The sequence below is a fragment of the Balaenoptera physalus genome (assembly GCF_965194825.1).
Source record: "Balaenoptera physalus genome assembly, chromosome: 12".
In the NCBI taxonomy this organism is placed as follows: domain Eukaryota; kingdom Metazoa; phylum Chordata; class Mammalia; order Artiodactyla; family Balaenopteridae; genus Balaenoptera; species Balaenoptera physalus.
This window is the reverse complement of record NC_138897.1, coordinates 50,133,714-50,151,396: the sequence shown is the minus strand read 5'-3', so window position 1 is coordinate 50,151,396 and position 17,683 is coordinate 50,133,714. Positions and strand designations below refer to the sequence as shown.

General features: G+C 38.3%; 1 protein-coding gene across 1 annotated transcript in view; it reads left to right on the top strand.

Annotated features, from left to right (window-relative positions):
- The window catches only part of DSG3 (desmoglein 3), a 29,776-nt gene extending 12,103 nt beyond the window's left edge, over positions 1–17,673 (top strand). The window contains exons 7-16 of the mRNA XM_082415999.1: positions 551–679; positions 962–1,147; positions 3,615–3,886; positions 5,038–5,177; positions 6,255–6,479; positions 8,151–8,408; positions 11,992–12,131; positions 12,435–12,498; positions 13,878–14,125; positions 15,058–17,673. Of these exons, the coding sequence (XP_082272125.1) occupies positions 551–679; positions 962–1,147; positions 3,615–3,886; positions 5,038–5,177; positions 6,255–6,479; positions 8,151–8,408; positions 11,992–12,131; positions 12,435–12,498; positions 13,878–14,125; positions 15,058–15,624 (2,229 nt within the window). The 3' untranslated portion in view covers positions 15,625–17,673. The remainder of the gene's footprint in view (positions 1–550; positions 680–961; positions 1,148–3,614; positions 3,887–5,037; positions 5,178–6,254; positions 6,480–8,150; positions 8,409–11,991; positions 12,132–12,434; positions 12,499–13,877; positions 14,126–15,057) is intronic.
- The last annotated feature ends 10 nt before the right edge of the window (positions 17,674–17,683 follow it).

Here is a 17,683-nt window from a genome sequence, read left to right as displayed (position 1 = left end):
GGAGGAGAAGGAAATTTCTTAGATGGAGGGAGAAATTTCTATCTGGAGTAAAGCCTTCTCTGGTGTCATGCTTTTTCTCCTGACTTCTCTCAAATTTACCCCTACTTCCGGAATACTAAAGAATCCCCTTCCTCTCTCTGCTCCATTGTCCTACCACCACATCTCCATCAATGCACGCTACCCCATCAGACTCGGTATAACTTTTATACAAGTGATTTTCCAAACAGACCAGCAGGGAAGCTCTGTAAGTGAGTTTCCCTCTGATAAACATCCCACCACCCTCATTGTCTATTTTTGCTCTAAGTGTACTATCCTGCCCTAAGGAGCTCAGAGAAAACTTGTACTAGCCTCATAAAGACTTCCACCCAACCATCCAGAGCCCCACATACCTCCTCTATGATGGACGATGAACGGTGAGTGTGGTCCTTCTAGAGAATGAACCATGAACTTGAATATTTTCACCTCCTTCCCGTAGGAAGCAAGGAGTTGTCATTCGTACCTCTGGCACTAGAGATTAATCATTTTTCTTTATTTTTTTCTCCAAATTTAGCAAGTTAGCAGGTATAATCTGGTTGTGCATGGTGCAGACAGAGATGGAGCAGGACTAGCAACACAATGTGTATGTAACATTACAGTGAAAGATGTCAACGATAATATCCCAACATTCAGAAAACTGCAGGTGTGCCTTTCATTCCTTGAAAAATAATTATATATTTTTTTATGTTATACCTTGCCATCCTAATCCAGGATTTGCCTGCTTGCTGGCTTTTATTTGAGCTCTCTGCACTTTTCTTTTAAAATAAGCTATTGTAAAACATAAGAATTCAGTAAACAGCAAAGAGGCAATACATAATTAGAGAATTAATGACTAATGCCATTCAGAATGAATATAATTCATTTAGATAAAGCCTGCCAGTGAGTCTTAAATTTCGCTTTTTTTTTTTTTTTTTTTTTTTTTTAGTATTCAGCAAGTATCAAGGAAAACACTTTAAGTTCTGACTTGCTTCGATTTCAAGTAATAGATTTGGACGAAGAGTTCACAGATAATTGGTTTGCAGTGTATTCCTTTACCTTTGGAAATGATGGGAACTGGTTTGAAATACAAACTGATCCCATAACTAACGAAGGCATCTTGAAGGTGGTTAAGGTAAGGTCTGATTTCCCTTCAGTGGGAAAAATGTTCTGTATTAACCAAAACTATTACTATATTTTAACCAAAACTGTCATAAATAAACTTTATTCACTTATGAATAATAATACCACTTCTTTATAGAAAACGTAAAAAACACATAAAAGTAGATAGAATTTTGAAGACACACATAGCCCCATTACCTAAGGAAATTCTCTTAACATGTTGATTTGTTTCCTTCCAAGCTATCACACTTTCTATAGAAACACAAACACACTAATATACATATATTTATCGGTGTGCCTGTTTTATGCACAAGAAAGTAAAACGCACTTCCCGACTTAAACTCGGGAACAGACAAGAATACATGGAATAGTTGCTTGTGAATTTGTCAACTTACTTTAAATGGATTAGCTACGGTCCTCAGAGGGAAAAAAAAATGCGACTTTTTCTAGAAAATGGAAATGTAAAAACTAAATCTGCAAAATAAAAAATAAATAATTGAGTAACACTTCCATTTAACAGGCTTGGCTACAATAGACCCTTCATCTGAAATAACATAAGGCTATTTATGCCTGGGTATTGTATAGACTAGAAGAATATTACCACTATTCTGTGACATTCCTTGTCATAGAACATTGGACTATATGGGAGCTTCTCTCTTTAATTCTGTGACTCCAGTAGAATGACAGATCCATAATATTCCTTAACAGGGAGATCCCTGGAATTCTAGATTGTTGGAAGCCACATAAGCGGTTGCTATTACTCTGCTTTTCAGAGTGGGTTACAGCCATCCTCAGTTGCAAGGGTTTTGTTATAAACTCCCAACAATGCCTAGGAATGAGATATTCCCAGTCTTCTGTGTTGGTGTCACCCAGTCTCCCAAACTAGAAACCTGGGCCTTATCCTTCAATCGTGGCATTTTCTCACCACCCAGAGCCAGACATCAAATTCTGCCCTAGAAACTGTCCTTAAAGTCTAGCCCTGGTCTTCCTTCTCACAGCCTGTGCTCTTCTCAGCCTTGCCCCCTCCCCTCCTGATTGACGTACCTACCTCCTGTGTATACTTCCCTTCATTCTCCTTCGATCACATTTTTCTTAAAGCCAATTTGGACCAGTTACTCTCCTCTTTAAAAACTTTCCTTGTTCTCCATTGGCTGTGAAAATGGCCCTCAATCAAGATTGTCCATGTGAATCACCTGCAGCTTCTCCCAGCCTGTGGCAAGTTAGGAACTACTGGTTCAGTTGGTCTGCAGGGAAGGCCAGGCATCAGGCGGCTCTTAAAGGCTCCTCAGGGGACTCTTAATATGCAGCCAGGGTGATGACCACCTGCTGGCCTTTGAGAATGACCTTCAACCCCCTCAGAATTGCATCCAAGGCCTCTCAGCAGCCATCTCCCTATCACTTTCTGTAACTCTGGTATTTGCAAGTGCTTTCACTCTGCCTGAATAACTCCTCCTCACCCCGAATCACTCTGCTCACATGAAAACCTCTCGGAAGCCTTTCCTGACTTTCTCCAGTACAAGTCTTCACTCGCTTTCACACATAGACTCTGTAATCTCTTTTGTCAATTACCCCTTATATTATAATGACCTATTTAAGCATCGTTCTCTTCTTCTCCACTAGGAAACACTTGAGCCCACAAAACCGGTCATTGCAAAGTTAAAACTCAAATCTGGATCTCATACCTTAATTATTTTCAGTTATACACAAATGTAACCAAAATGAACATTTCCTTATCCCATCACCCTTAAAAAATTTACTAGTGAATGGAAAAAACTATCCTGGGATACCTCAGGCCTTGATTTGGGCCACCTCAATAACAGGGTCAAACAAATAGGTAACACACAGGACTATCTGAAAGTGGTTCTATGAAGAGTCGGTGGGCTGCCCACTCACTGCTTTGCAGAGGCCTATTTGCCAACCAAGTTTATTAAGATAATTTATCTTTGCCAACAGGGAATTTTTAAAGCCAGAAAGGATATTATTGCACAGGAATCCAATAACTATTCTGTGAATGGACGTAGCTGCCATTTACAGGAATGTATTATGGGCCTTAACTAGTTCAGTCCTTACAACAATCTGATGAGGTAACTGTGTTTTACCAGAAGCAAAAAGTTGAGGATCAGAGATAGTAAATGTGCCCTGAGTCACATAGCTATTAAGTAGCAGAATCAGGGTTCAAACCACGTTACCATAGAAAATTTGTGATTCTTCCCACTGTACCACACAGCCTGAAGAAACTATAAAGGTGTTTTGTTAGTCTATAAAGAAGTACTCTGCTTCATAAGTATCTGTTACCAAACTGAGGTTTCATGAGTTACAAATTCTAAAGGATTCTCATCACAGCATTGCAATGATCTGTGAAACCGTTTCGCTGTATAGAAATAAAGGATTCATTCATAGCACGTAGCATAGAGCTCTCTTGTCCTCTTTCCAGATATTTTTGTGACGCCTCTTTCCTTCTAATTTTATTTTTACTCTAGTCTCTAGATTATGAACAACTACAAACTTTGAAACTTAATGTCACCGTCAAAAACAAAGCTGAATTTCACACATCAATAATCTCTCAATATGGAGCCCAGCCAGTCCAACTCATAATCCAAGTAATAAATATGAGGGAAGGAATTATATTCCGTCCTCCTTTCATGATATTTGTTGTCCCAAAAGGCATAAGCGGTATATACCTGATCGGTTATATCGTGGGAACATATGAAGCCATTGATGAAGACACTGGCCAAGCTGCCCTAAATGTCAGGTGAGATTTTATTTTAATATTTTATTATTCCTTGAATTTTTTTTTTATTTTATTGAAGTTTAGTTGATTTACAATGTTGTGTTAATTTCTGCTGTACAGCAAAGCAACTCAGTTAGACATATATAATCTTTTTCATATTCTTTTCCATTATGGTTTATCACAGGATATTGAACATAATTCCCTGTGCTATACAGTAGGAACTTGTTGTTTACCTTGACTAGTTTTAATTTATAAACTATTACAAAATAACATCTAAACTATTCTGAGCCAAGGATACAAAGGGATACAAAGGCAGCCAACTCAAGGAACCATATAACTCAAGAAGAGGCATGCTATGAGCAAAGGTAGCATAAGCATAAGTTAAAGTGGAAACTAAGAAAACAATGACTTAGCCTGTCTAGAGAGATCAGGAAAAAGTTTCATGGAGACTTTCAGTTGAGCCTTAAAAAAGAGTAGAATTTCACCAGAAGACCGTGGTGCAGTCAGATAGAACAGCACATACAAGACAATATGCCTAAAATAGTAGAGCACCATGCAAAGTAGCTGCTGCAGTATAAAGAACAAGGACACAGGGACTTCCGTGGTGGTGCAGTGGTTAAGAATCTGCCTGCCAGTGCAGAGGACATGGGTTCGATCCCTGGTCTGGGAAGATCCCACATGCCACGGAGCAGCAAAGCCCATGCGCCACAACTACTGAGCCCACGTGCTGCAACTACTGAAGCCCACGCACCTAGAGTCTGTGCTCCACAAGAGAAGCCACCGCAATGAGAAGCCCGCGCACCACAACAAAGAGTAGCCCCCGCTCGCCGCAACTAGAGAAAGCCCATGCAGCAACAAAGACACAACGCAGCCAAAAAGAAATTTAATAATAAAACAATAATAATAATCTTCATTAAAAAAAAGAACAAGGACACAGTTATTTTACTGAGCAGAGCAGAAAATTGAAAAACCAGGCTAACATATACTTAAGGATTATGAAATACTGCTTGTCTGTGCTAATATGTTAAGCTTCTGCTGCTTTTATAAAAGTATGTTTCATAGTCTTATATTAAGTATAAATATATTAAATACTAATGAGTCATTTTCATTAAATAGGTAACATTCCATGTTTGAAAAAAAAAAACCTATTCTTGTCTTCTATTACAAAACAGATACATCTTGGGACGTAATGATGGTGGTTTGCTAATTATTGGTTCAAACACTGCTCAAATCGAATTTGCCAAAACCATTCATTGGGATGCTACTTTCATGGTTAACAAGACAATCACAGCTGAGGTCCTGGCCATTGATGGTAAGAAAAAATATTTCATTTTTAGAGAACTGTTACTCCAACTGGCATTTCTTGATGAATAGATGACTGTGATTATTAACATATTACCTTTATCATTAGATGAAGTTAATTATCTTAGGGGCTCTGGGTCTCAAGTCTGAGGTGGCTAAATCCAGGAGAAGACTGAGCATCCCAGCCTCTCACTTGAGTTTGTTGGACCAGTGAATTCTGTGTTTGGTCCTGTTGTTTGCTGTTGGGGCAGGAATTTCTGGGTTTGAGAAGGTGGATAAAGATTGAGACAGAAAGCCTGTCAGGGAAGCTCAGCTCAAATGTGAGGAGCCTTTGTGAGTTACTTACACACAGAGTGAGTTACTTACAGAGACCTCAAGCACTTATATCATTGAACAATAAAAATCTTTTGAAATGTTTTAAAAATAATATTCACTGACTATGTGTGTTTCCCTAAGTGTAAAATTAATTTATGCTCAAGGCGATCAGCAAACATAAAAATAAAACAAAAGAATAAACACCCAAAATCATATTATCTGGGAAAACAGAAAAAAGCACTAAGGGAAACAACAGAAATAATTCATAATCCCACCACTGAGAGATTTTTATTTTATTGTTTTTGATAGTCAACATTAAAATTTTTTTCTTCAATAAACTTTTTATTTTGGGTAATAAAAATAAATCATAGTTTATTCCAAATACTTCGGCTCAAGCTTTAGAAGCAAAAATATTTCATACAGTCTGGGCTCGTGCAGTAGGATACGTTTAAGAAAACTATTATTTTTATGTTGATTTCATTCATAATCAGTGAATTTATCACCTTATAGGTCTTGGTTCCAAGCATATTAAATTAATAGCCATGCTTCTAATCAAGACATCTGCCAAGTTGATAAGTTTAAATTTGCTCTCAACAAGGTGTGGAAATTGGGTGACATCATTTTACTTGTGGGAATAACGAATACAATTTCTCATGAGTAGATACACTAATCTGGCTGCATGTGAGAGAAATTTTAAAGGTTTATTTATTTAGTTATTTTTTGTACAACTTGTTCTGTATATTTCTCTAACTCTAAAATGTTATTCTTATAGAAATAACAGGTAAAACTTCTACAGGCACCATATGTGTCCAACTACCTTATTTTAACGAAAGTTGTCCAATAATTGTCCTGGAAAAGGAAATAATCTGTAGTTCATCACCTTCCGTGGTTGTCAAAGCTACATTACAGGGCAAGGGTGAATATACTGGCCCCTACACATTTTCGCAAAAGGAGAAAACTACAGTACTGCCAGTGTGGGAGATCACAACACTTGATGGTGAGTACTTGTAAAGCTGCTTCCACAAATGAAAGTTGCTGCTTCTTTATATTTCCAGAAGGTTAAGAGAGAGTTCATTTGGGAGCAGTTCCTTTCCAAGAGTAGTTTTTAAAATTCTTTGTAATGAAGATGAGGTCCTAGCCTCATGAATTTCTTCTCTCTTCAGGAAAGAAGAGGGATGATATAATATAATATTAGCACTATTTAATATTTTCTGCTTGTCATGTGGACTCCAATTTTTGGATAGCTTTATATTTTTAATTTTTTATCTGTACCTTCACAGCACCCCAAAAAAATAAAAATAAGATTATAGTCAGGCACCTATTTTATTGCAGAGCTGTTTAGGTTTCTAAATACAGCCTTCATGTCTGCAGGCTGTCAACAGACATAAAGCATTGGCCGTGTCAGCCTGCTCAAAGCTGTCACTAGTCGGTCACTAGTCAGGAATCTTGAGAGCATGGTGGACTGAAATTTGTAAACCTATTAGCCAATGGGCAAGAGCTAATCCATCCTTCCTTTTCTCCTAACCTTTATCATGCTAATTTCACATTTCCTCTGTTTTCCAGGAGTCTCACGGAAAAAGCCATTAGACAATAAGAATCTTCTCCCTTTTAGGATTTTATAATGACCAGCAGGCCACTTCAAATCCTTTGTAAATGAACTCACTTATCTCTAGCTCTTTTCTGAACTAATCTTGCTTCCTTTCATGAATGTGCTTACTCTGTGGTACCCTAGTCATAGGGATCTGCCATTGCCAGAGTCACCAAAGGCATCTTGTTCTCCGTGGCCTTCTTTCCTGGGGTCTTACTGATCCTGGTGTAGGGATCTAGCTCCAAATTGTGCATGTAGCCAAATGGGTTTACCAGACACATGTCCAGCGAAAAGCCTACAAAAGAAACATCATAGAGAGACAGGACTTGGCACTAGACACGCCTGTGTGGGTGAGGGTGGGCAAGGTAGCAGTGGTTGGATGAGGTGGATCGGGCACAATGTCAAGGGGCATGATGGGGTCAAGAATGATTCAAGGGATACAACCCTACAGCTTATGAGAGCTGCTGCTGGAGCCCACTTAAGAAGGGAGAGCATAGCAATGAAGAATGGAGAACGATCATTGCTCTTGAGTCAGAGAAGCAACAGGCCTTCACCACAGGGAGTCCCATACAACTGGCATTAGGCTCATGGGTTGAGGACCGACAAGAGCAGCTGAAGTAGCAGCAGCCAAAGCAGAAACTCAGTCTTGATAAGTCAGGCACAAAAGCCTGGAGTGAGGCGGAAGGGATACATTCAGAGGTCTACACCAGGGTCCAGGGGTTGGTGCAGACGTACAGAAGAGTGGTTAAGTCCCAGAAGAAGGAGGCCTGGGATTTAAATGATGCCCATCTCCCCTCCTCTTTTGGGGGAAAATCAAAATAGGACTGAGTTTTCATGGGGGAGAATAATGGGCCCATCTGGGGCAGACAGGAGGACAAGGAGGCAGTACAACCCCATACACCCACTGATCTCCGATAGCCCTCATATCTGCTCAAGCCTCACCCTACTATTTGTGACAGTGATGTCTATGGCAACTCTGGTTCTGTTCACCAAAAAGAAAAAAAAAAAACCATAGTTTTCAGAGCAAGGAGCAAGATACGCCTTGTCCTACTGCTGATTTGTTTGGTTGTTTCCCTTCAGCCACCTCTGCAATACTACGAGGCACACAGCAGGTATCTCCCGGTGTGTACAGAATCTCCCTGGCCATCATGGACAGCAAGGGCACGTGGTGCGAGACCCCGGAGAGCTTGGCTCTGGAAGTCTGTCACTGTGACAACAGTGGCACCTGTAGAACTTTGAGCACGACCAAAACCCCTAATCCGCCTACTGAAGAGAGGCCTGTTAAGCTGGGGCCTGCCGCCATCGGCCTGCTACTCCTCGGTCTTTTGCTGCTGTTGTGTGAGTATGCCGCATCATCATTCCACTTGCACCGGGTGTCAGCACATGCAGAGGCCTTCCCGCTGCATGCACAACGCATCTCCGCAGTTGTTTTACAGGCAAAGCTGGGGGAAAATGGCATTTTCAGGAAGACTCGGAAATGGCATTTTCAGGAAGACTCGGAAATGGCATTTTCAGGAAAAATCAGAAATGTTTAAAGCTAACACGTCACCTGCCAACAATCTGTATTTATAATACAGAAAAGCAAGTCATATATGTTAGACATATAGAAAACAGCATGAGAGATTCAAGAAGGAAAAAAATGAAGCATGAATAGTCTACACACTGGCCATGATGTTCATGGTCAAAATAATGACTTTATCCATGAGTGTGGCACTTTCTAAAATGTCTTTTCCGTATACAAATCTCATGAAATTCTAAAATAAAATAGTACCCTGACCAAATAAATTTAGGGAAAATATATATCATAAGCCTTGAGCTTTACAATGCACATAAATATATCACAGACTCTGAGAAGTTATTCCTTAATCTAGAATTTCCTCAGAATAGCTTTCTACCTGAAAATATACTCCTGTAAGGCTCTCATACTTAATATATTAAGTTTATTGAACACATTGAGGGAAACTACATACATGTATTATTTTTCAATAAAACTAAAATTTATTTCTTTTTAATAGGTAGGTTTCAAAAAGTTACACTTAAAATCGTGTGAATCAATTAGTATTTTGAATGTAACAAGTCTCTATTTAAAAGAACTTCATGGCAAATTCTTATAGTATAAATAAAAGAAATCCTTGATAAATTCACAGTCACTTCCCTAATTTATTATAGAACCATAGACTTTTAGAGTTAAAAAGATTATTCAACCTCTTAATTTAATTTTTTTAAATTTATGAGATATTTTTAAGCCACAAAGAAGAACAGAAAATTGCCATGACAAGCACAAATATAACCACAACTCAGACTTAACAGATATTAATATTTGCACACATATAATCATATAACATATAACCATCACTCAGACTTAACAGACATTAATATTTGCCATATTTATTCAGATCTCTTTAAAAAAAAGAAATAAATTGCTATCCATACATTTAGCAGCCTCCTACACATGCCATATATTCTCCTTCCTCTTTCCCCTTAAGTGTTTACTATTCTAAAGTTATCATGCATCATTTCATTTAATAGCTGAAACTGACACTCAGAGTTTCAGTTTTCCAATGTCATGATTAGTCAATTTCAAAACCAAAAATTTTTCAAGTACCTGTATATGAGTCTTTATGGTACCTTCCAAGAAAGGGAACTTGATTCTGGTTTTCATGTAGTAGTAGATTTATGCATGTCTAACTCTATGGAAAACATATACCATGATAGAGCTGTAATATATTTAATAATATAATATAAAATAAAAGTGAACACTAAGGAATATTGAAGAGGTTTCACAGACTCAGGGGAATCGTCCATTTGAGCCTTGGAAAATGAGTAGGATATAGCAAGTACAAAAAGAGGGAAAGGTGTTTCCAAAGGGTAACAGCATGAGCCAAAGCCAGAAAATGCTTGGCAGGTTTTAGGAAGCACACAGCCTTGGGAGGCTAAAGCAAGGGGAAATTGTGGAGAGTGAAGGAGTTGAAACTGGAGAATGCTTTGGGACTAGTTTGAAAGAGCTTACACACACATGGAAAGGAGAGTTGCTGAGAGTATTTGAATAAAAGACTAACATGATCATATTTGTATTTTAGAAAGATAACATTGGCACAGTGTGTACTGTAAATTAAAAAGGAAAGAACAGTTAGGAGGTTATTGTAATGGTTCACAAGGGATGATGGAGGCCAGGTTTTGAGCCATGGCATAAGACTGGAAAGGAAAGAATTGATGTGCAAGGCACGATGCGGGTACATGGAGAGGATCTGGAGACAAATGGATGGGAAGAGTGGAACAGAAGTCCAGATGCACCACTGAATTTGGCTGCTACTGAAACCATTAAATGAAATAGAAAATATCAGAGGAAGCACAGATAAGTAGGGTGGCAATGATAAGTCTGATTTTGAAATGTTGAATTTTGAGGTATGCATATATCCTCTAGGCTACTGTACAGGATGGCTGTATAGTAGCTGTGGCTCAGGATGACAGTCAGAGGTAATATACTCCATTATTCCCACAATCACATTTGCTTCATGTGAAATATCACCATTTGCAAAATGTCGTATCTCGAATTTTGGGCAGGACAGAACTTTCTCTGGATGCATATGTAAAAACATAATACATATTGCACACACAATGATAAACAAGATTTCTAAAAGACTATTATGGCCACCTAAAAATACTGACCATACAGATATATATTCATCACTTTTCAAAACTAATTTGTCCATTTATAATATTCAACCCTTCCCACACATTTAACAAAGTCATAGAATTAAGAATGGCAATAAGTAAAGAAAACCTTTAGAAGTATCACTTATATGAACATTATGTTAAATTTTGAGAAAATGTATTATGTCCAACTTATTTTATTTTATATACTTGGCCTAATTTTTTTCATTTATGTATATATAAAATATATAAAATTGACCTAATTTGTACAACTGATGTAGCCCATCCAAACAATACTGGCAAGTCCTCATGGCACTCAGCACCATCCTTTATCTATATTATCTCATTTAATCCTCACAGCAATCTATGAGGTAGATACTATATATTCTCCCATTCTTTGGATCAGTTAATGGAGGCAAGAAAAGATGACATAATTTGTCCAGCTGGTGTCGGGTGGAACCAAAACTCAAACCCTAGAAGTCTGACTCCAGAGGCTATATACTCTTAAATCTCTCACTAAGCTGCCTGTAAGTGAACAGAATTCAAACATTAGGATTCAGGCGGCCTCAGCAGGCCAAAGGTGGAGGTGTGGTCACTGACTACCTAGACTGAGAAGTGCCTCCTTTCTCTCTTGGCCCATTAGCCTGAGAATGATGTTAATCTTTATTGCTAAAATGTGACTGATAAGCACAGAAAGAATGGTTATTACCCAGGCAGGAAGGCCCCTCCAAGCTAAGAATTCCTAAGTCACAATTAAGAGTGCAATGATATTAGATCATCACTCTAGTTGCTGAGGGAGTTTGCAAGTTAATGGCTATTCTCTAAGAGATCATTAGAGACCAGATTACCAAATCACTATAATGCCCACCTAAAATCTTGACTCTTCAGGTGTGTATTCACTTGACACCATATACATAGCCTCAACATGTACAAATAAATGCAATAATAAAAAAATATATATGACGGAAAATGATTGAGGAACTGAATGGCCACCTTTATCATTCATCAAACAGTGCCTATTTTAAGAAAACAATATACTTGTCTCAAGAATAATCTGATCTGTCTCCTTCAGTTTCATAATCATGCGAAATTTTAGTATGCTTAATTTACCAAATTTTATTTTGTAGAAACTAATTTTGCTTTCTATTAGATTATCCATAAGCGTTAAAAAATACTGTATTTTCTTTGGAATGTTTCTGACAATTGCCATGTCAAATTGTTTCCAAGTGATTCAAATGTGCTGATATTTTGTTTTCCTATATACTAGTGGCCCTCCTTCTGCTGCTGACCTGTTACTGTGGGACCGGTCCTTTCAGGGGAGTGACCGGTGGATTCAACCCAGTGCCTGATGGTTCAGAAGGAACAATTCGTCCGTGGGGAATTGAAGGAGCACAACCTGAAGACAAGGTGAGGATACACTTCGTAAAACATTTATTTCAATCATACAGAACAAAATTCGATTTATATTCATATAGAAAAAGAGGTAATGGGGTATAAAAATGATACTCCTGACCCTCAAGGACTCATGAGAGTCAGTACTAAAATGAATGGAGCCTTTTAGGATCTTAGCTCTTCAGATGTCAAATCATAAAAATGGTTACTCCTGGAAGAATTTGGAATTCTTGTAATGTCTCCATTTGCATATCTTACTTATATTGGTGAAATCTGGATAATTTTTAAATGTATTTATTTTTTGCATATGGTTTGTAGGAAATCACAAATATCTATGTGCCACCTATAACTGCCAATGGAGTTGATTTCACAGAAAATTCTGGTAAGTGAACATAAAATTTATTTTTGAAAGCAATAATGGGTTAAATAAGAAATATTGAAAAATAAGAAATGTTCTAAATTCTTTTCTTAATAATTTGCATATTTGTGCACATACTGAGAGATGTTACCCCTGAAATAGGGTTTCAATGAAATGGTTTACTGTTAGTATATCAGTCAATTCTGTGACCTAGCTCTGGCTTCAATAAGTTCATTTGTCCACTGATGTCACCATTTTTTACTAGCTGAAGATTTGTTATACTTTTCCAAACTTTAATAAACTGAAGTAGAGCTCTCAGGGGGTTAAATTATTAATTTTTTAATAAGCAAAGATTTCACACATATAGAAAAATGTAAAGGAAAATATAACAAACACTATGTACTCACCACCCAACTTTGCCTATCAACATTAGTAATATTTGCAGTTAAAGCCTCATGGGTGCACATCCTAGGTCTTGTTGCCCTTCTTCCTTCCCCAGAACTAACAGGATCCTGATTTGAGTTCAATTACCAATTCTTATATTTAATCATTATGGGACAAGGATCGCTTATTTGTCATATAGGTGAAATTATTTATTTCTTTGGTTTACCAGATGACTATTTTATTCATCTTATCTCAATGCTACAACTAAGGTGTAAACTAGAACCACAAGACCTAATGCCTAATATTCAATTTTTTCTTAATTCCATGCTTAGCAATAGATTGTTTTTAAATGTCCAGCCTGAAAAATCCGCATAAGATCTCCCCCAAAAATGTAACTGTCTTTCTCAGCTACCTTAATCCTTAATCCTTACCTGCTTCTCCCATTATAATTACATAGCAAAAACTATATTCAGAATTTTCTAGAAAAAATAGCTTTCCATGAAAACGTAAAAGTAACAGGCAAAATAGTCACAGCTTATTAAATTTTCATTAAGCACCAAGACACCAAATTAACACCTGCTAATTTGCATGATTACATTATGTATGTTTCCTCTTTGGTTTCCATATTGAGCCAATATGACAGCTTAATTACAATTTCTTTTTTCCTGAAAACAAACAAGCATTGCATTAGAAGCTTCCCATTGCTGTGTGCTGAATATTCTGTTTTTACTTTTCCATTTCTGGCCGTTGTCACTGAAAATCTATTTCCTTTGTATATTTTTTTCAATTAGTATGTTTTCAGAGCTATTTCATCTGCTAATATCCTCTGTTACGTCCTCACCTCCTCTGTTACTCTCACATAACAGACTGCGGGATGTTCTTATCACCTCGAGTCATAAAATTGTATTTTCTCCCACACACTTGCTTTACTTGGCAACTGCTCACGGATATCAAAGACCAGGAAACAAAACAAAACAAATCACAGCATGAGATGTTATCGAATTTTCTCCTGTTTTTAGAAGTTCGTACAAATACATACGCTGGAGGGACGGTGGTGGAAGGAGCTGGGAGAATGGAAGTGGCCACCAACCCTGGAGCAGCTTCAGCATCTGGAGCCGCTGCAGAATTCGGAGCAGCCGCTGGACTTAGCAACGGTTCCACAGGACGGTCCGGAACGATGAGAACAAGGCATTCCATGGAAGACACCAACAGGGACTATGGTGAAGGGGCAATAAACATGAACTTCCTAGACTCCTACTTTTCTCAGGTAATTTGGTGGAAAACTTTGTGGCTTTGTTATCTTGTTTACATTAGAGATCTTTCTACTTGACTCTACTTCAGTTTTACAGTTCGTTTGTTTGCAGCTTGGTGAAATACAAGAAAAAAAAAGTAGAGGCTCCTTGTAGAATAATACAGATAACCTAAGATGGCTGCCCAAATCAGGCTACTGGTCAAAAGGAAGAAGGGGCCGGTAGACATAAGATGAGAGAATATGGCACCTCATTCCTCCAACTGGAATAACAACAGAAAGCAAAACCTTTTGCATTTCAGATCAGCAGCATCCTCTTTAGGAATACAAAGCAGCTTATTTTCTATTTCCAATACCATGAAGTATGTCAGAATACATCTGCAAACATTTGTCTGAGAGGGTTATAGATAGTATTCTTCACATTGTCAAGGAGTCCATGTCCAAAAATGTTGAAGAACCATTGAATTAATGACCCAAACATAAAAGGGGGAACAAGGGCTGTGGTCCAAGATTAGGTGAACTGTCAGGAAGCATAGAATCAAAATGGGACAAGGGTGCAAGAACAGAGAGGACTTTGGGAGGCAGGTTGCTTGCCTCTTGGTTGGTGCATCTTTAGAACGGATCTCACCTACAGTTTCGGTATCAGAACTGGCAAGTGCTGGCATCTAGCCTGGTAGAGCAGATGAAGGCTGACACGGCGTGTGAGGAGAGACTGGCGGGAAGGGCTTGTTTAGGATGAGGATTCTAGGAATATTCCGAGGTGTGGCATGGGCCCTATTTACGGGTCAGGCTCTCACAAGATTGCTGATATAGAGGGTGCCTTTACTTCTATGGATTACCTAAGTCACGCATTCTTGATCAAACCTTGAGTTCTAAGAATGGTATAATATTACATTCTTCCACTGGGTGTCTCTTATGATTCATTTTTTCCCACTTTTCTCCACCTTTAGAAAGCATTTGCCTGTGCCGTGGAAGACGATGGCCAGGAAGCAAACGATTGCTTGCTGATCTATGATAACGAAGGAATGGGTGCCCCTGGTTCTCCCATCGGCTCCCTGGGTTGTTGCAGTTTTATTGCTGATGAGTTTGATGACAGCTGCTTGGACTCACTCAGTCCCAAATTTAAAAAACTTGCAGAGATAAGCCTTGGGATGGATGAAGAAGCCAAAAACTCTCAGCCACCCACCAAAGAGAGCGGTTCTGGGATTGAATCCCGTGGCCAATCCGTACAAGTCCAGCAGTCAGAATCTGTTAGGTACCAGACTTTGTCAGGCAGCCAGGGAGCGTCTGTTTTGTCTGCTTCTGGCTCTGTCCTCCAGCCAGCCATTTCCATCCGTGACCCTTTGCAGCATGGTGGCTATTTGGTAACGGAGACTTGCTCAGCTTCTGGTTCCCAAGTGCAGTCTTCCACTGCAGTCTTTGATCCACTTCTCACACAAAATGTAATAGTGAGGGAAAGAGTGATTTGTCCCAGTTCCAGTGTTCCTGGCAACCTACATGGTCTGGCAGAGCTATAAGGGTCAGGTAGTAAAATCTGTACAGAAGATCCTTGTTCCCTTCTGATGTGACCAGAATGAACTGGAATTATATACTGGCCAAATATGGATATGTGAACCAAATTATTCAAAATAGCATAGCAAATCTCACAGTATTGGTCTGATTTGGCACTTATTTGCTACTCTCATAAACTGATCATGATTACAGTCTAAATCGTCTAGTTTATATCCCCAAACTGGATGTGTTGTCACTCTTACTTCTCAAATACTATTCAAGGCCTAGTAAATCTTAATGTTTTACAAAAAATCTTGAGATCATATTCAGTGGGAAATTTTCCTAATAATTTTTAAACTGCAAATGCCATGTGTTTTAGTGGATTAAGTGCTTGGAGTCAAGGGCCCCAGTTGTTGAATCTTTCACCTTTTCTTATATCATTAATAATGATATGTCATAAGGTCTTTGCTAAAGCATTTTGAGCTGCTTGGAAAAAAGGGAAGTAGTTGCAATTGAATTTTTGCTATCTTCTTGGTGCTGGGAGACCCTGGGTACATCTTTTGCTCAAGCTAATGGTATTGGTTTATGCATTAAACTCGCTGCATCTATATTCCTTATATTCTCACAATAAGACAATTTTGAAATAGAAGTATCATAGGAAACTTAGGAAAGTTTAGTATGGTATAAATATTTTGTGTTTTTTTAAATCACCTTGAAAGGATCTACCTAAAGAAAATATTTTACATTAAGCTCCTCCCTCCACACTTCTCAGTAACAGTAATCCTGTGTACATAGTCTTTGAAAATTACTCTTTATTTTTTAAATGTCAGTAGGTAGCTGTAACTTACATATCACTTACAGTGTTGTTTATCATGTTAACCGTGTCGACAGACTTCACGGGAATACAAAACATGGCTTTTCTCATAAGCAAAAGAGGCCTCTGACTAGAATAACACACAGTGAAATTTGTGAATGTGTATTATGCACAGTGTTTCTGGTCAAAAAAGGATACAGAAAGGAATTATCAGTAACTCTGTTTTATTAAGCCTCACTCCTTTTAAATTAAGCTGCTACCGCAATTTAATTCTTGAGCATAACAATGTTAGGTAAGCGACGGCTTAGAATATGTCATTTCAGGGGTATTATCCTGATGGCAACGCAGTTCTTCAAATCATTTCTGATCATTCAAGGTCTTCAGCCTTTAGCCCATAGAGAGCACCCTACCTCTTATCAACATTTGTGTCCTTAACTGAGTCTTTACAAGGTCATTGTCTGGCTCTATGCTCTGTTATCTCTAATTGTATATAAAATACTCCTTTCTGGTTTTTGCCATATTCAAAACCTATATTTGTTTTTTAGACGGAATGCAAAGTAATGAAGTGTTTGTTTTTTAACCCGGAAGGGTACCGTCCTGAGGGTTCCTGGGGGTGGGGGGGAAGAAACCCCCTAAATATCCTTACATCTAGCCTTCTTCCCTCTCCCTGGTGCCATGACCACCAGGAAGGCATGTGCTAAGACAGCCCGAGAAGCACAGACAATCTGTTCTTCCAAGACTAGGCAGCTGTGGCAACAAGGCTTGCAGGGTGCCCATCTTGAAGTGAGGGGAGCTAGACCCTTTGGAGCAGCCTGCCAGGTCCTGAGGAAGTCACCTTGCTATTACCACTAGGGCCTCTTCTCAACAGAGGGGTCTTGCTCTGGGATCTAGAACACACAGAGTTGACTTGTGACTCTTGTTTATGCATGAGAATTAAATTATAATCAGAATAACCCTTGTTCCAAGTTCAAATGTGTTTTCAGGATCCTCAAAGTATTTTAACATTGCCTCTTAAAATCCAACTTATGAAATGGGAATTTTGCTTCGTTGTCAAACTGCAGAGGAAACTATGCCATAGTAGTAAAGACTAATAAGGGAAAAATTGAAATTAAAGGAGTTTTAAAATAAAAATAGATCAATCTTGTCTAGAAGGACCTAAAATTGATTTGCCATGTAAACGAAATTCAAAGCAAAAATGTATCTGTATTTTTTCACTAAAAATAAAAATTGTTTTCAACAGAAAAACTTTTTAAAAACTGTCTTTTGACTTA